Source organism: Loxodonta africana, chromosome 3, assembly GCF_030014295.1.
Source record: "Loxodonta africana isolate mLoxAfr1 chromosome 3, mLoxAfr1.hap2, whole genome shotgun sequence".
Taxonomy (NCBI): Eukaryota; Metazoa; Chordata; class Mammalia; order Proboscidea; family Elephantidae; genus Loxodonta; species Loxodonta africana.
This window is the reverse complement of record NC_087344.1, coordinates 206,416,492-206,435,704: the sequence shown is the minus strand read 5'-3', so window position 1 is coordinate 206,435,704 and position 19,213 is coordinate 206,416,492. Positions and strand designations below refer to the sequence as shown.

General features: G+C 44.0%; 1 protein-coding gene across 2 annotated transcripts in view; it reads left to right on the top strand.

Moving 5' to 3' along the window:
- The window catches only part of ABCB10 (ATP binding cassette subfamily B member 10), a 53,021-nt gene extending 35,125 nt beyond the window's left edge, over nucleotides 1-17,896 (top strand). The window contains exons 9-13 of one of the 2 annotated variants that reach the window (XM_023553958.2): nucleotides 926-1,005; nucleotides 2,390-2,570; nucleotides 5,077-5,120; nucleotides 14,861-14,895; nucleotides 15,355-17,896. In XM_023553958.2, coding sequence (XP_023409726.2) covers nucleotides 926-1,005; nucleotides 2,390-2,570; nucleotides 5,077-5,120; nucleotides 14,861-14,895; nucleotides 15,355-15,586 — 572 coding nt within the window. In that variant the 3' untranslated portion in view covers nucleotides 15,587-17,896. The remainder of the gene's footprint in view (nucleotides 1-925; nucleotides 1,006-2,389; nucleotides 2,571-5,076; nucleotides 5,121-14,860; nucleotides 14,896-15,354) is intronic. The other variant, XM_064282915.1, reaches the window with a different exon arrangement.
- The last annotated feature ends 1,317 nt before the right edge of the window (nucleotides 17,897-19,213 follow it).

Sequence of the window (19,213 nt, the reverse complement as noted above, 5' to 3'; positions counted from 1 at the left end):
TTGTCTGATTCAGAATGGCCAGCATCAGTCCATTTCAGCTCACTAATGCCTAAGATATCGATCTTTATATGTTCCAGTTCATTTTTGACAACTTCAAATTTTCCTAGATTTGTACTTTGTACATTGCATGTTCTGGTTATTAGTGGATATTTGCAGGTGTTTCTTCTCATTTTAAGTCATGTCACATCAGCAAATGAAGGTCCCAAAAGCTTTACCCCATCATGTCGTTAAGGTTGACTTTACCTTGAGGAGGCAGTTCTTGTCCAGTCATATTTAGAGTGCCTTTTTTCCAGCCTGAGGGGCTCGTCTTCCAGCACTGTATCAGACAATGTGCCACTACTGTTCATAAGGTTTTCAGTGGCCAGTTTTTTTAGAAGTAGACCACTGGGTCCTTCTTCCCAGTCTGTTTTAGTCTAGAAGTTCTGCTGAAACCTATCCGCCATGGATGACCCTGCTGATATTTGAAATACTGGTGGCTTAACTCCCAGCATCACAGCAACATAAACAAGCCACCACAGTACAACAAACTGAAAAACAAATGATGGATGAGGAGTTATTAGACTTGGATAATCCAGAAGTCCCCTTTAACTCTAAAGTCTCATGAAATACATTGTATTTAGATTCTGTTTAGAGATTTTACGTATATTTTTAATCTTTAAAAAAAATGAATCTGGGATTTTGCCACCAAATTTTGCCTGTTTGGGAAAGCTGGTAATAGGGAACCCAGGGTTAAGAAGGGAGAGTGTTGACATGTCATGGAGTTGTTAACCAATGTCATAAAACAATATGTGTACTAACTGTTTAATGAGAAACTAGTTTTTTCTGTAAACCTTCATCTAAAGTACAATAAAAAATTAAGAACAATTTCTTCCTGTTTGTATTAGTCCCGTGAAGCTCAGTGACCCTTTCCTTTCCTTTCTACAAGGAACTATCAGTCTTGATGGTTGTGACATCCGTCAGCTAAATCCAGTCTGGCTGAGATCCAAGATTGGGACAGTGAGTCAGGTAAGAAGAGTGTGTTCCATTTTTATTACACATTCTTTTTATATTGCTTTCGTTGTTGGTTTTTTTCTTGGTCTTGAACCTCGAGAGAGAGAAGGAATGGCAGTTTCTAGCGGTAGTAAACTTAGCTTGCGTGGCAGGCTGTTTGGGTTTGGAAAGTAGTACTGTGTCCTGAAGACATCAAGCACTTTAAGCAGTTGAAAGACTGACTTTTTATCAAACACTAGGGAATGGTATTACTTTGTGATGCAGACAGTCTGGAGGGGGAAAATGGTAAAATTCTTTAGCTTATTGCCTCTTCCCTAGTTCCCCATTTTCGTTACTACTACCCTGTTACCATGGAGTCGATTCCGACTCCTGGCGACCCTATAGGACAGAGTGGAACTGCCCCCTAGTGTTTCCAAGGAGCAGCTGGTAGATTCAAACTGCTGACCTTTCGGTTAGCAGCCTGACCTCTTAACCACTGTGTCACCAGGGCCCTTTTCATTACTAGCCACAGTCTATTCTTTTGCATAATGCATTTGAGGAATTGGCAAGCAGAGGCTATGGCAAGAAGCAGGCATCCCTTTGCAAAGAGGTTGCATATTTCAAAGCAGAGTAATTTATTTAATATGGACATTTGCGAGGCTATTTTCACAAGGCCATTTGATGCAGGTAAATTTTGACACAGCTGTTGGTATTTTTATTTCCGAGTTATATGCACAGTGGATAAATCTGAGCTCTCCCCGTCCCCCATTTCTGGGCCTCATCCCCCTAGTAAGCATCCCCCATACCTTATCCTCACCCAAATTCCACTGGGAATGGGGTGGGGGCAGCACTGGGGATACTCAGCAGTGTGAGGATATCAGGGGTGCATATTATTTAGTGATGGAGAAAAGAAGCTGGAGTTTGTTTACCTTTTAGGACTATTCATAAGCATTCTGTCAAAATGCCATGTTCCTATCTGGTTTGTATATTTCAAAGAGCAATGGTCAGAGCTGGATTACCTCCTTTTTCCTTAATGAAGGCAGGCAACTGAGAAATGGAAATGAGCTCCGGTTCATCCAGTACCTCCTGATTCCTAAGGGCAGGGAGCTCACAGTCAGGATGTACCTGTGTGCCAGGCACTGTGCAAACACTGGACGTGGTGTCTCACTATCTGCAGGGTGGTAGGAACTACATATGAACAAATCAGTTCCATTCATGGTAAAATGTGAATTTTCAAAGAGTCGTCTGGGTGAATTTCTGGAGAAGTAGGCAGCAAAGTCAAGAAAATAGCCTATTCTTTAGGAGCAGTTGAATACTTTGTTATATGTAAGTACTGTACTAAGCTCCACTCTGTTTACCAGAGATGTTTGAAAACTGCTTTGAAATTTATGATAAATAATGTTTCGTTTCCAATTCGTAGGAACCAATTTTGTTTTCTTGTTCAATTGCTGAGAACATTGCTTATGGTGCAGACAACCCTTCCCTGGTGACTGCTGAGCAGGTGGAGAGAGCAGCTGATGTGGCTAACGCAGCTGTTTTCATTAGAAATTTCCCCCAAGGATTCAACACTGTGGTCGGGGAGAAGGGCGTTCTCCTTTCAGGTACGTTTTTGTGACTGCTTTGTAGCAAAAACTGTTCCAAAGAACTCTCTGAGCATTTCCGTATTGCAGAATTATTTTCTGAGCAGGTTTTTGTTCCTAGGGTTTACGATTAGCCACACCACCTTCTAACAGCTACCCTGGTTTCCTCCACTTTCAGCCCCATACATGTTCCCCAAATTACCACAGAGGATCCCCAGCTGCAGCAAGCTTTCATCTCATTTTAGAAAAGATTGTTTCGCAGCCCAGCATCTTCAGAGATTGTAGAAAATAAGAGATACAGGGTGGTGGGGTCTCTGCCTAAAGAGGCAGGGAGTGAGGCAGGAACGTAACAGACCTTCAGAGAGGTCTTTACCACCCTGCGTATTGACATACTAGACAGGGGGGCAACAGACTTCTCCTGCAAACGGACAGGTAGTAAATATTTTAGGTTTGATGGGCCACATATGGTCTCTGTGGCATATTCTTTGTTTTTAAAGTATAAAAACCATTCTTAACTTGAGGGCTGTACAGAAAGGGCTGGGCTCCAGATTTAGTCCACAGACCACAGGCTGAAGCTGCCTTGTACGAGACTAATGGGAGAACTCGGACCGAGAGGCAAAGCCTCCTGTTCTTTGGGATGGTCAGACCACACCTAGCAGGTTGCATCTCATTTTGAGTACCATCTTTTCAGGAGTTTTGTATTTCACTAGAGAGCAGAAGTGGAATCAATGAGTAGAACTTAAAGGGAAATAAATTTTTGGTTAAACACAGTTATTTTTCTCATTACAAATATTGAAATGTGTTTCCTTCCAAGGTCCCCTGTCGTTGGAAGTATCTGAGCAGAGGAGGGTGCCTCTGTGTCAGAGCAATGGCTAGCAGGGTGGACTCGATGCCTTTGAACAATAGTCCTTACCAACTCTAAACTTTTTGCTTGAACTTAGAAATTTAAAACAAAGATGCTTTAAGTTTACTGTGTGAATATGTTTTACCATAGGAAGCAGATAAAAAGATGTTTTTGATAGATATGGGGAGCTCCAGGAGAATCACAAATTTTATCAAATTTGCTGTGTAAAAGTTAACTGCTTCTCCATCTCTGAAACACACCCCTAGGCAGGACACCAACTAGACATGGCTTAAGCTGCTCACGGCGAAATCACTGAGCATAGAGGGGCAGGATTGTGTAGCAGCGATGGCTTGCTCTCCTAGCCCTTCACCTTCTCCCTTGGAACAGATTGCTTTCTGGCCTTCCATCTAGCAGCATTCTCAAGCTGCCTTTCACAGTGAACTAACCAGAGATGTCACTCTACCCTCACTTCCTGGGAGGAAAGAAGGATATGCAGCAAGAGATTCCTAGTGCACTGTTGGCACCAAGGATTTCTCAGAGCTCACCAGAGTCATCAGCTGGCTGCTCTGATCACTGAGACACGCACACTGACAACAGAGGTTCAGAGAGAAACACCTTTCCTCAGCCTACCCTCATGGTGTGCGCTGGTTTGTCTGTTTGAGGACTGCATTTGGCAGCAACATACGTTTCAGTTGTAAACGACCCACCTTCCTCTCAGCCAAAATAATATAGTGTCCAGCAATTCCTATACATAATTATGTTCAGCTAATGAAATTAATTAAAAAGGAATGCTTGTATCATCAAAAATGGAATTGGGTTTTTAAACAACTTAAGTTGGGAGGAGTGAATCCTGAGCACTGTCCGACTTTACAAGCTGTAATTTAGGAGTAATGTGACCCTGGGGAAGAGAAGAAAGAAGGTATGAGGAAAAGATGAGGATGGAGAAACGATCATCTTTCTGCTTACCTCTATCTTGTCTGACTTTCCCCACTCCTATCCCCTAGTTTGTTCCTTTGCTTTTGGTAGAATTTGAGTTTAAAAGGTGTTGGGGGGGTGGTTAGAGTGGTTTATTCTGAATCTCTAGTCTTACACATGCACGCCTCCTGCCATATGCACCTCTCTGCAGGTGGTTCTCTTGGGCAGGGAAGATGAGAGAACAACATGAGAATGGAAGTCATGACCAGTAGGTGCCATGAAGTACAATGGTAGAATTAACACTGCTGGCATCATTGATGCCCTTTGTTTCCATCCATCTGAAATACTGTTTGAAAACTTCAAATATTCGAGTTTCTGGTTTCCTTGCTATATTGGATATTCTACTAGGGAGGCAAGTATGTATGGGTGGGGGTTAGAAGCATAGCCTTCCCACTGCTTGAGTTCAGATCTTGGCTCTGCTTCTTACCTGCTGTATTAGAGTAGTTACTCTGTGCCCCACTTTTCATCTCTCAGTGGGAATAACAGAATCTACCCAATAGGATTTGCTTAAAGATTACATGGCATAGTATCTTTTGAGATTGATGGGGAGACTATTTTTTTTAAAATAGCTTTCCACTTTACCATCTCTCTGTGCTTTGGCTGACTGGAAGAAGTTACCTTCAAATTGCCTCATGGTTTAACACAAACGCCTATACCAAGAATTTGTGTTAAAGCTTTCAATTTAAAAAAAAACAATGTCTTTGTCAGGTGGACAGAAACAACGGATTGCGATTGCACGTGCTCTGCTCAAGGTAAGCCTAAAGCCACTTGGCGGGGTTTTTTGGTATTCCTTTCAATTTATTAAGAGTGTAATACTATATTTTTAATTTACTACTTTTGTTATTTTCCTTGTTTTCTTTTTTGGAGGGGAGAGGTTAGATGAAAGGTTGATCGTTCTGGTTCCGTTCAGGACATGTTGTACAAATTTAACAAATATTTCTTGGGTATTGGGACCCCAGTCTAGGATTGTCAGAGGGGGAGAAGTTCAACACGTGGTCCCCATCACACAGTGTACGGTCTACCTAGTGATGGTCAGAGACAGAGAAGTTTAACACGTGGTCTCCATCACGCAGCAGACAGTCTAACTAGTGATGGTCACAGGGAGAGAAGTTTAATACGTGGTCTCCATCACACAGCAGACAGTCTAACTAGTGATGGTCAGGGGGAGAGAAGTTTTAACACGTGGCCTCCATCACACAGCAGACAGCCTAACTAGTGATGGTCACAGGGAGAGAAGTTTAACACGTGGCCTCCATCACGCAGCAGACAGTCTACCTAGTGATGGTCAGAGGGAGAGAAGTTTAATATGTGGCCTCCATCCCGCGGCAGACAGTCTAACTAGTGATTGTCACAGGGAGAGAAGTTTTAACACGTGGCCTCCATCACACGGCAGACAGTCTAACTAGTGATGGTCAGAGGGAGAGAAGTTTAATATGTGGCCTCCATCCCGCGGCAGACAGTGTAACTAGTGATTGTCACAGGGAGAGAAGTTTTAACATGTGGCCTCCATCACACGGCAGACAGTCTAACTAGTGATGGTCAGAGGGAGAGAAGTTTAATACGTGGCCTCCATCCCGTGGCAGACAGTGTAACTAGTGATTGTCACAGGGACAGGAGTTTCAACACGTGGCCTCCATCACACGGCAGACAGTCTAACTAGTGATGGTCACAAGGACAGAAGTTTAATACGTGGCCTCCATCACTCGGCAGACAGTCTAACTAGTGAGTGTCACAGGGAGAGAAGTTTAACACGTGGCCTCCATCACACAGCAGACAGTCTAGTGATTGTCATAGGGAGAGAAGTTTAACACGTGGCCTCCATCACACAGCAGAAAGTCTAGCGATTGTCAGAGGGAGAAGTTTAATACGTGGTCTCCATCACACAGCAGACAGTCTAACTAGTGATGGTCAGAGGGAGAGAAGTTTAATACGTGGACTCCATCACGCAGCAGACAGTCTAACTAGTGATGGTCAGAGGGAGAGAAGTTTAACACGTGGCTTCCATCACGCGGCAGACAGTCTAACTAATGATGGTCACAGGGAGAGCAGTTTAATACGTGGCCTCCATCATGCAGGAGACAGTCTAACTAGTGATTCTTAGAGGGAGAGAAGGTTAACACGTGGTCTCCATCATGCGGCAGACAGTCTAACTAGTGATTGTCACAGGGAGAGTAGTTTAACACATGGCCTCCATCACACAGCCGTCTAACTACTGATGGTCAGAGAGAGAAAAGTTTAATACGTGGCCTCCATCACGCGGCACACAGTCTAACTAGTGATGGTCAGAGGGAAAGAAGTTTAATACGTGGACTGCATCACGCAGCAGACAGTCTAATTAGTGATTGTCAGAGGGAGAGAAGTTTAATATGTGGCTTCCATCACACGGCTGACAGTCTAAGTAGTGATGGTCACAGGGACAGAAGTTTAATACATGGCCTCCATCACGCGGGAGACAGTCTAACTACTGATGGTCAGAGGGAGAGAAGTTTAACAAGTGACCTCAATCACGCAGCAGACAGACTAACTAGTGATGTCACAGGGAGAGAAGTTTAATATGTGGCCTCCATCACACAGCAGACAGTCTAGTGATTGTCAGAGGGAGAGAAGTTTAATACGTGGCCTCCATCACACAGCAGACAGTCTAACTAGTGATGGTCAGAGGGAGAGAAGTTTTAACACGTGGCCTCCATGACACAGCAGACAGCCTAACTAGTGATAGTCACAGGTAGAGAAGTTTAATATGTGGCCACCATCACGTGGCAGACACTCTAACTAGTGATGGTCACAGGGAGAGAAGTTTAATACGTGGCCTCCATCACACAGCAGACAGCCTAACTAGTGATTGTCACAGGGAGAGAAGTTTAACACGTGGCCTCCATCACGCAGCAGACAGTCTAGCGATTGTCAGAGGGAGAGAAGTTTAATACGTGGTCTCCATCACGCAGGAGACAGCCTAGTTAGTGATGGTCAGACGGAGAGAAGTTTAATACGTGGCCTCCATCACACAGCAGACACTCTAACTAGTGATGGTCACAGGGAGAGAAGTTTAATACGTGGCCTCCATCACGCGACAGACAGTCTAACTAGTGATGGTCACAGGGAGAGAATTTTAATACGTGGCCTCTGTCACACGACAGACAGTCTAACTAGTGATTGTCACAGGGAGAGAAGTTTAACACGTGGACTCCATCACGCAGGAGACAGTCTAACTAGTGATGGTCGGGGGAGAGAAGTTCAACACGTGGCCTCCGTCACACAGCAGACAGCCTAGCTAGTGATGGTCAGAGGGAGGGAAGTTTAATACGTGGCCTCCATCACGCGGCAGACAGTCTAACTAGTGATGGTCAGAAGGAGAGAAGTTTAACACGTGGCGTCCATCACGCAGGAGACAGTCTAACTAGTGATGGTGAGAGGGAGAGAAGTTTAATACGTGGTCTCCATCACGCTGCAGACAGCCTAATTAGTGATGGTGAGAGGGAGAGAAGTTTAATACGTGGTCTCCATCACACGGCAGACAGTCTAACTAGTGATGTTCACAGGGAGAGAAGTTTAACACGTGGCCTCCGTCACACAGCAGACAGTCTAGTGATTGTCATAGGGAGAGAAGTTTAACACGTGGCCTCCATCACACAGCAGAAAGTCTAGCGATTGTCAGAGGGAGAAGTTTAATACGTGGTCTCCATCACACAGCAGACAGTCTGACTAGTGATGGTCAGAGGGAGAGAAGTTTAATACGTGGACTCCATCACGCAGCAGACAGTCTAACTAGTGATGGTCAGAGGGAGAGAAGTTTAACACGTGGCTTCCATCACGCGGCAGACAGTCTAACTAATGATGGTCACAGGGAGAGCAGTTTAATACGTGGCCTCCATCATGCAGGAGACAGTCTAACTAGTGATTCTTAGAGGGAGAGAAGGTTAACACGTGGTCTCCATCATGCGGCAGACAGTCTAACTAGTGATTGTCACAGGGAGAGTAGTTTAACACATGGCCTCCATCACACAGCCGTCTAACTACTGATGGTCAGAGAGAGAGAAGTTTAATACGTGGCCTCCATCACGCGGCACACAGTCTAACTAGTGATGGTCAGAGGGAAAGAAGTTTAATACGTGGACTGCATCACGCAGCAGACAGTCTAATTAGTGATTGTCAGAGGGAGAGAAGTTTAATATGTGGTTTCCATCACACGGCTGACAGTCTAAGTAGTGATGGTCACAGGGACAGAAGTTTAATACATGGCCTCCATCACGCGGGAGACAGTCTAACTACTGATGGTCAGAGGGAGAGAAGTTTAACAAGTGACCTCAATCACGCAGCAGACAGACTAACTAGTGATGTCACAGGGAGAGAAGTTTAATATGTGGCCTCCATCACACAGCAGACAGTCTAGTGATTGTCAGAGGGAGAGAAGTTTAATACGTCGTCTCCATCACACAGCAGACAGTCTAACTAGTGATGGTCAGAGGGAGAGAAGTTTTAACACGTGGCCTCCATGACACAGCAGACAGCCTAACTAGTGATAGTCACAGGTAGAGAAGTTTAATATGTGGCCACCATCACGTGGCAGACACTCTAACTAGTGATGGTCACAGGGAGAGAAGTTTAATACGTGGCCTCCATCACACAGCAGACAGCCTAACTAGTGATTGTCACAGGGAGAGAAGTTTAACACGTGGCCTCCATCACGCAGCAGACAGTCTAGCGATTGTCAGAGGGAGAGAAGTTTAATACGTGGTCTCCATCACGCAGGAGACAGCCTAGTTAGTGATGGTCAGACGGAGAGAAGTTTAATACGTGGCCTCCATCACACAGCAGACACTCTAACTAGTGATGGTCACAGGGAGAGAATTTTAATACGTGGCCTCCATCACGCGACAGACAGTCTAACTAGTGATTGTCACAGGGAGAGAAGTTTAACACGTGGACTCCATCACGCAGGAGACAGTCTAACTAGTGATGGTCGGGGGAGAGAAGTTCAACACGTGGCCTCCGTCACACAGCAGACAGCCTAGCTAGTGATGGTCAGAGGGAGGGAAGTTTAATACGTGGCCTCCATCACGCGGCAGACAGTCTAACTAGTGATGGTCAGAAGGAGAGAAGTTTAACACGTGGCGTCCATCACGCAGGAGACAGTCTAACTAGTGATGGTGAGAGGGAGAGAAGTTTAATACGTGGTCTCCATCACGCTGCAGACAGCCTAATTAGTGATGGTGAGAGGGAGAGAAGTTTAATACGTGGTCTCCATCACGCTGCAGACAGCCTAATTAGTGATGGTGAGAGGGAGAGAAGTTTAATACGTGGTCTCCATCACACGGCAGACAGTCTAACTAGTGATGGTCACAGGGAGAGAAGTTTAATACGTGGCGTCCAACACGCAGCAGACAGTCTAACTAGTGATGGTCACAGGGAGAGAAGTTTAACATGTGGCCTCCATCACGCAGCACAGAGTTTAACTAGTGATTGTCACAGGGAGAGGTTTAGCACATGGCCTCCATCATGAAGGAGACAGTCTAACTAGTGATGGTCAGGGGGAGAGAAGTTTAATACGTGGCCTCCATCACGCGGCAGCATAACTAGTGATTGTCACAGGGAGAGAAGTTTAACACGTGGCCTCCATCACGCGGCAGACAGTCTAACTAGTGATGCTCAGAGGGAGAGAAGTTTAACACGTGTCCTCCATCACACAGCAGACAGTCTAACTAGTGATGGTCAGAAGGAGAGAAGTTTTAACACGTGGCTTCCATCACACAGCAGACAGCCTAACTAGTGATTGTCACAGGGAGAGAAGTTTAACACGAGGCCTCCATCACGCAGCAGACAGTCTAACCTAGTGATGCTCAGAGGGAGAGAAGTTTAACACGTGGCCTCCATCACGCGGCAGACAGTCTAACTAGTGATGGTCACAGAGAGAGAAGTTTAATATGTGGCCTCCATCATGCAGCAGACAGTCTAACTAGTGATTGTCACACGGAGAGAAGTTTAGCACGTGTTCTCCATCAAGGCAGGCAGCCTAACTAGTGATTGTCACAGGGACAGAAGTTTAACACGTGGCCTCCATCACGCAGCAGACTAACTAGTGATGGTCACAGGGAGAGAAGTTTAATACCTGGCCTGCATGACGAAGCAGACAGTCTAACTAGTGATGGTCACAGGGAGAGAAGTTTAACGTGGCCTCCATCATGCAGCAGTCTAACTAGTGATGGTCAGAGGGAGAGAAGTTTAATACATGGCCTCGATCACACGGCAGAGAGTCTAACTAGTGATGGTGAAAGGGAGAGAAGTTTAACACATGGCCTCCATCACGCAGCAGACAGTCTATCTAGTGCTGGTCACAGGGAGAGAAGTTTAACACGTGGCCTCCATCACACAGCAGACAGCCTAGCTAGTGATGATCAGAGGGAGGGAAGTTTAATACGTGGCATCCATCACACAGCAGACAGTCTAACTAGTGATGGTCAGAGGGAGAGAAGTTTAATACGTGGCCACTATCACGCGGCAGACAGTCTAACTAGTGATGGTCAGAGGGAGAGAAGTTTAACACGTGGCCTCCATCATGCAGGAGACAGTCTAACTAGTGATGGTCAGAGGGAGAGAAGTTGAACACGTGGCCTCCATCACACAGCAGACAGTCTAACTAGTGATTGTCACAGGGAGAGAAGCTTAGCACGTGGCCTCCATCATGCAGCAGACAGCCTAACTAGTCACGGTCAGAGGGAGAGAAGTTTAATACGTGTCTTCCATCACGTGGCAGACAGTCTAACTAGTGATGGTCAGAGGGAGAAATGTTTAATACGTGCCCTCTATCACGCAGCAGACACTCTAACAAATAATTGTTAGACGGAGAGAAGTTTAACACCTGACGTCCATCACGCAGCAGACAGTCTAACTAGTGATTGTCACAGGGAGTAAGTTTAACATGTGGCTCTCATTACAGAGCAGACAGTCTAACTGGTGATTGTTAGAGGGAGAGAAGTTTAATACATGGCCTCCATCACGCGGTGGACAGTCTAACTAGTGATGGTAACAGGGAGTGAAGTTGAATACGTGGCCTCCATCACACAGCAGACAGTCTAGCGATTTTCAGAGGGAGAGAAGTTTAATACGTCGTCTCTATCACCCAGCAGACAGTCTAACTAGTGATGGACACGGAAAGAAGTTTTAACACGTGGCCTCCATCACACAGCAGAGAGCCTAACTAGTGATGGTCAGAGGGAGAGAAGTTTAACACGCGGCCTACATCATGCGGCAGACAGTCTAACTAGTCATGGTCAGAGAGAAGGTTAACACGTGGCCTCCATCACGCAGCAGACTGTCTAGTGATTGTCACAGGGAGAGGTTTAGCACATGGCGTCCATCACGCAGCCGTCTAACTAGTGATGTTCAGAGGGAGAGAAGTTTAACACGTGACCTCCATCACGCAGCAGACAGTCTAACAAGTGATTGTCACATGGAGAGAAGTTTAGCACGTGGCTCTCATCACAGAGCAGACAGTCTAACTGTTGATGGTCACAGGGAGAGAAGTTTAATACGTGGCCTCCATCACACAGCAGACAGCCTAACTAGTGATTGTCACAGGGAGAGAAGTTTAACACGTGGCCTCCATCACGCAGCAGAGAGTCTAGCGGTTGTCAGAGGGAGAGAAGTTTAATACGTGGTCTCCATCACGCAGCAGACAGCCTAACTAGTGATGGTCACAGGGAGAGAAGTTTACTACGTGGCCTCTATCACGCGGCAGACAGTCTAACTGGTAATGGTCAGAGAGAGAGAAGTTTAATACGTGGCCTTTATAGGAGACAGTCTAACTAGTGATGGTCAGAGGGAGGGAAGTTTAACACGTGGCGTCCATCATGCAACAGACAGTCTAACTAGTGATTGTCACAGGGAGAGAAGTTTAGCACTTGGTTTCCATCATGCAGCAGTCTATCTAGTGATGGTCAGAGGGAGAGAAGTTTTAACACGTGGCCTCCGTCACACAGCAGACAGCCTAACTAGTGATGTTCACAGGGAGAGAAGTTTAATATGGGGCCTCCATCACGCGGCAGGCAGTCTAACTAGTGATGGTCACAGGGAGAGAAGTTTAATACGTTGCCTCCATCACACAGGAGACAGCCTAACTAGTGATTGTAACAGGGAGAGAAGTTTAACACGTGGCCTCCATCACGCAGCAGAGTCTAGCGATTGTCAGAGGGAGAGAAGTTTAATACGTGGTCTCCATCACGCTGCAGACAGCCTAATTAGTGATGGTCAGAGGCAGAGAAGTTTAATACGTGGCCTCCATCACACAGCAGAGAGTCTAACTAGATGTTCACAGGGAGAGAAGTTTAACACGTGGTCCTCATCACGCAGAAGACAGCCAAACCAGTGATGGTCAGAGGGAGAGAAGTTTAACACATGGCCTCCATCACGCAGCGACAGTCTAACTAGTGATGGTCACAGGGAGAGAATTTAAATACGTGGCCTCTATCACCCGGCAGACAGTCTAACTAGTGATGGTCACAGGGAGAAAAGTTTTAACACGTGGCCTCCATCACGCAGGAAACAGTCTAACTAGTGATTCTCACAGGGAGAGACGTTTAACACGTGGACTCTATCACGCTGCAGACAGTCTTACTAGCGATTCTCACAGGGAGAGAAGTTCAACACGTGGCCCTCATCACGCACCAGACAGTCTAACTAGTGACGGTCACAGGGAGAGAAGTTTAACACGTGGCCTCCATCACACAGCAGACAGCCTAGCTAGTGATGGTCGGGGGGGGGACTTTAATACGTGGTCTCCATCACACGGCAGACAGTCTAACTAGTGATGGTAAGAGGGAGGGAAGTTTAACACGTGGCCTCCATCATGCACCAGACAGTCTAATTAGTGATGTTCAGAGGGAGAGAAGTTTAATAGTGGCGTCCATCACACGGCAGACAGTCTAACTAGTGACGGTCACAGGAGAGAAGCTTAATACGTGGCCTCTATCACGCAGCACGCAGTGTAACTACTGATTGTCTCAGGGAGAGAAGTTTAATACATGGCCTCCATCACGTGGCAGACTGTCTAACTAGTGATGGTCACAGGGAGAGAAGTTTAATACGTGGCCTCCATCACGCGGCAGACAGCCTAACTAGTGATGGTCACAGGGAGAGAAGTTTAATACGTGGCCTACATCACGCGGCAGTCTAACTAGTGATGGTCAGAGGGAGAGAAGTTTAATACGTGCCCTCCATCCCGCGGCAGACAGTCTAACTAGTGGTGGTCACAGGGAGAGAAGTTTAATACGTGCCCTCCATCCCGCGGCAGACAGTCTAACTAGTGATGGTCACAGGGAGAGAAGTTTAATACGTGGCCTCCATCACGCGGCAGTCTAACTAGTGATGGTCACAGGGAGAGAAGTTTAATACGTGCCCTCCATCACGCGGCAGACAGTCTAACTAGTGATGGTCAGAGGGAGAGAAGTTTAATACGTGGCCTCCATCACGCAGCAGACAGCCTAACTAGTGAAACAGTGGCCGTTAACCTCATATCAGAATAGTACAGTTGATTGCATAATCTGTAGTTAACTGCTAAATTGCGTAGAAGAATCTTTAAGTATTCAGATGAGAATCGTAAGAGGAGGAGAGAGCCATTTTCGCTTAAAGTCGTAGAAATTCTATTTTTTAGGAAAGTATACCCTTCCCTTTTGTTATATAACTGTTCTCAGGTTTTTATATCGTATTTTTTAAAACAGCTCTATTGAGGTACGTTTTATAGATCATAAAATTTCTCTTAATAAAATTCCTGGTAATAAACTTTACAGTTGTGCAAGTATCATACAACCCAGTTTTAGGGCATTTCTGTCTCCCCAAAAAGATCCTTCTACAGTCATTCCCTGTTCCTGCCCGAAACAAAAAAAAAAAAACCCAACCCATTAACATCGAGTCGATTCTGACTTATAGGACCCTATAGGACAGAGTAGAACTGCCCCACAGAGTTTCCGAGGAGTGGCCGGTAGATTGAAACTGCCGGCCTTTTAGTTAGCAGCCGAGCTCTTAACCACTACACCACCAGGGCCACCCCAACGTACCACTAATGTTCTTTCTGTCTCTATAGATTTGGCTTTTCTGGACATTTCAGATAAATGGTATCAGGCAACATACGGTCTTTTATGTCAGCCTTCTTTCACTTAGTATGTTTTTGAAGTTTGTCCATGTTGTAGGAGGGAGCCCTGGTGACACAGTGGTTAAGCACTCAACTGCTGATCAAAAGGTTGGTGGTATGAACGCACCCAGCAGCTCTGTGGGAGAAAGACTTGATGACCTACTCCTGTAAAGTTTACAGCCTAGAAAACACTATGGGCAGTTCCCCTCTGTTACATGGTGTCACTGTGAGTTGGGGTCTATTTGACAGCACCCAACACCAACAACAACCATGTTGTAGTATGTATCAGTATTTTACTTCTTATTGCCAAAGACTTGGTGTTTTTCTAGTATAATTACTGTTTCTTTTTTCATTTTTTTCCTTCTTCAGAATCCCAAAATTCTTCTCCTAGATGAAGCAACCAGGTGAGGATATCTTAATAATATCTGTAATTGTTTAAAACAAATGCCTCTTTTGCCAGAAACTTTTTATTCTGTAATTCAAGGTGCTAAGAGCTGAAAATGCTTTTTCCCCCTTACATTTTAAAGTTAGTGAATCTGAATTAATAGTGGCATTTGGAAAGCAGTAGACAGCCATGACTGGAGGGCCCTAGTCCCACTTCGGACATGATTCTGATGACTCCATCGCTCTGTCATCAGCAGTGGTGCAGAGTGCTTTTCTACTTACGTGACAGTTTTATGAAGATCAAGGAGTCCCAAGCTTCTTTTTTATAATGTCTTTAACCCAAGAAGTTGTAGAAATCTTGACCACAGTAAAAATTCACTGTTATTGAAGGGCCACTGTATACGTAATAGGAAATGTGTGGATACATAGCATGCATGGCACTGAAATCTTTGTTTTCTCGTGTTGCTTTCCTGTAAAAGTGCACTGGATGCCGAAAATGAGTACCTGGTCCAAGAAGCTCTGGATCGGCTAATGGAAGGCAGAACGGTGTTAATTATCGCCCATCGTCTGTCCACCATTAAGAATGCCAATATGGTTGCTGTTCTCGACCACGGGAAAATTACCGAATGTGGGAAACACGAAGAACTGCTTTCAAAACCAGATGGGATATACAGAAGATTAATGAACAAACAAAGTTTTACGTCAGCATAATGAAACCATTACTTGTAAATTGAAATAGGAGATTTTAAAGCAAAACAGCACTGCAAAGGAAAAAAAAACTTGGAGATTGTATGAAATCTGTAATCAACTTCAAGTACTGAATTCTTTTCCCGAATGTATAAATATTGTTTTGAAATGTACCTGTCCTCAAGATCTTTTCATTCAGAGTTTTAATAATTGTAAGTTTCTAAACGTCCATAGCACTGAAGTTATTTTCAGGTTTTGTGTTTTATCTTGGAATATTGTGATTAACATAGTGTGACATCTTTTGCCTGCTGTTATAGATGGAAACTACGTCAAATGACAACTTTTAAGAAGGAATTATAAAGAAAAAGCCTGATTATTTTAGGCCAGTTTTCTAGGCACTGTGTAATTCTCTCGATAGTATTCTACCTGCTTTGTGACTAATTTTACTTGGTAGACATAAAATTTGCTCGTGTCTAATTTTTGTAGAAGATGGAAATCTAGCCCTCTTTTTAAACCTTAATAACCTCATGAAGTGAACCTACCTACTATACGGAAATAGCTTCCAACAGATGAAGAGAAGGGATAATTTCTATTGCTAGTCTGTGACGTAGAAGGTGTGCGAGCTGAGGAATGTATGTTCATATGGGATGTGATTGTGTCTGAATGCCTGTGGTTTTCAACATTTCTGCTACATGTGACCCTGATGAGTTTTTAAAAAGGGAAGAAGCCCCATCCTTCAAATAGGAAACCTTCTCTTTTCTTTATTCATATATATGTTTCTCTGAGTACTTTGGAAAGCAAAGAATGAAGTGCCAGGTATTATCAAGAAAGATGGAAAGAATTAATTTTACATGTAATTTGTCTGAAGGCATGCATTTTGAAAATTATCTTTAAAAAAATTTTAATTCCCAGTCAACTTGTATTTTACACCTTTTTATCAGTCATTTAAGTACTTTTGAAGCTTCACTCAATGAGGCTAAAATCTGAGTCATAGAACTTTAATTTTCAACCTTATAACATTTGGGGGAAAGTTTAGACATTCTTAACTGTTCCACAGAATAACAAGAAACCTTAAGAACTTGTTACTGTACCGAAAAGACAAGGTAAATAACTCTTTTTCTTTTATTTATGGTTATAGTTTTATTTGCCTAAATGTCTCAAAATCCCTAAACAATGCTGACAACCACTGGATTTGCTGTATTCCGTATCCGTGCTGTTAACTTGCTGTTGCCTCAAGAAAAAAAGTGCCTTTTCTCCACTGGTGATGCCAGAACCTAAGAAGTAATTATGCTTATGTAATTAAAATGAAAGCTACGAGCCTGCTTCCGTAAAGATTACAGCCTTGGAAACCCTGTGGGGCAGTTCTCTCTGTCCTAGAGGGTTGCTGTGAATCGGAATCGACTCGACATCAGCAGCTTTGGCTTTTTAGTTTTATCACTTATTCCCTAATTGTACTGGCGGGGGAAACCACTATTTCATGATAAGCACTGAGTATTTCATTCTACATAAGGGAATTTACTAGTGAATAAAATGAATTCAGTGTTCCTTGTATGAGTAAACAGTACATCTGTGATGGTCATTTAAACAGGCTCTACCTGTATTCTTCATACAGTTGGCTATTATGGTATGGTTCTCCAAAGGCAAATAGCACAAGTAAAAGGCTGAATCCGGGAAATCTCTCTGTGCCACAGAAGTATTGACAAATTGAATTTGGTCATTATATATTTTTTTCTAATACAAGATGTTCAATTGTGTTTTTAAGGAACATTTTATATCATGGATTAAAATTTATAGTGAACTTTATTTGCATCTGTCACTTGTAAAATTTTTTACGACATTCTGTTGCTTACTAGAATTTGTGGAGATTCAGGAATAAAGAAAAAACTAGCATTACAAATACAGAAATGTAATTTCAATTTCCACTCCTCTCCTCCTTGTCTAAGATTGTTACTGTCCTCATTTGTTTGCTATTTGTAAACATCCTGTTGCTTCGATACAGTAAATACGTATCACCTGCCCCCACCTTGGGCCAAGAACAGTATCAGGTGTGGTGGAGCTGGTGACAGCTGGGGAAAGGCATATTCTCTTCTCTCAAGGAGCCTGTAGTTCAGGAGAGTTAAGGCAGAGAAAAGTGAATTACGAGAAAATAGTTACATGTAGTGCTGCTGACACCGTGTGCTAGTACCACTTTTTTGTTTCCAGAGTGTCTGCACATGTTACCATATTTGAAGCTCTGGACAGTCCTGTCATTTAGACAAGTGCCTGTCATCCCCACTTCACAGGTGAGGAAACAAGCACAGGGAGACGATGTGAGGCAAGGAGTGGTAGAAGATGTTAGAGAGATAGGCAGGGGCCAGATCCTGGCACGCCTTCAGTGCCATGCTGACAATTTTAGCTTTTCTCCTACATGCATGGAGAGCCACTGAATGGTATGTATGTTTTCCTTATGATCAATACAAAGTTCATGTAGGCAATTTAGAAAATAAATAAGCAAAAAAAGAAAATACCACCTGAAATCCCTCACGAGAAGATAAACTGCACATTCTTGACCTCAGCATTTTGTTGCACATCCAGACTTGTCTCTGTGTACACAGGTCTCCCCTGACCTTGCACCTGACCACTTCCCGGAAGTAATCACAAGTCAGAGAAACACAGGCCAAATGCTTGTAAGTGCACCTTATGAAGGCAGGCTTCACTTTGGGAAGCCTGTTTTATTCCATAAAATTGCCAAAGCTGATCACAAAAAGAAATTTAATTGTTACAAGCTAAGTATATAAATGAAACAAGTCCATGAAAATGACATTGTAAATGTTCCTTTGGTGATGTTTTTCTGTACCTGAGGCCTCCTGGCATTTCCTGGTGATCTCCATAGATCAGTTCAGTCAGACATTTATCGGGCATCTTCTATCCTGGTAGGTCCTGTGGGAGGTGCTGGCTGCCTCCCTCACGGAGCTCGGGCAGCAGGTACCAAACTATGGCCAGCTGCCTGGTGTTGTATGGCCTGCAAGCTAAGGATGGTTTTCATATTTTTAAATGGAAAAAATCAAAATGATAGTTCCTAACATTTGAAAATTATATGAAAGTTAAATTTCGGTGTCCACAAACAAGGTTTGATTGGAATGCAGCCCTGCTCATTCCTCCACATACTGTCCATGGCTGCTTTCTCCCCAAATGTGGGAAACACGAAGAACTGCTTTCAAAACCAGATGGGATATATAGAAGATTAATGAACAAACCACAGAGCTGAGTAGTTGTGACGAAGAGTGTGTGGCCCACAAGCTGAAGATATTTACTGTCTGGCCCTTTACAGAGAGTGCTGAGCCCAGAGCTAGTGGCAAAAAAAATGCATTCTTCGCTTTTAAACTACACTGAGATTTACAGTCATGACAAACCTTTCCATTGCCAGTTAGATAAGGACTAGATGAATGCCCCTGAAAATAACTCGGAGTGGGCAATTTACATGGTGAGTTCTTCAGTGCTCTTTTGCTTTTCCATTTTAATAATATCTTAATTACAGAGCTGCTGTGAATGAGATTCTAACAGTTCTATCCCATCTGCAGGAAGTAATTCTGACTACTTTCCTGCTGTTGACTGCACTGATTAGTCTCACATAAATCAAATTTGGTCTTCACTAGCCAAACCAAACCCACT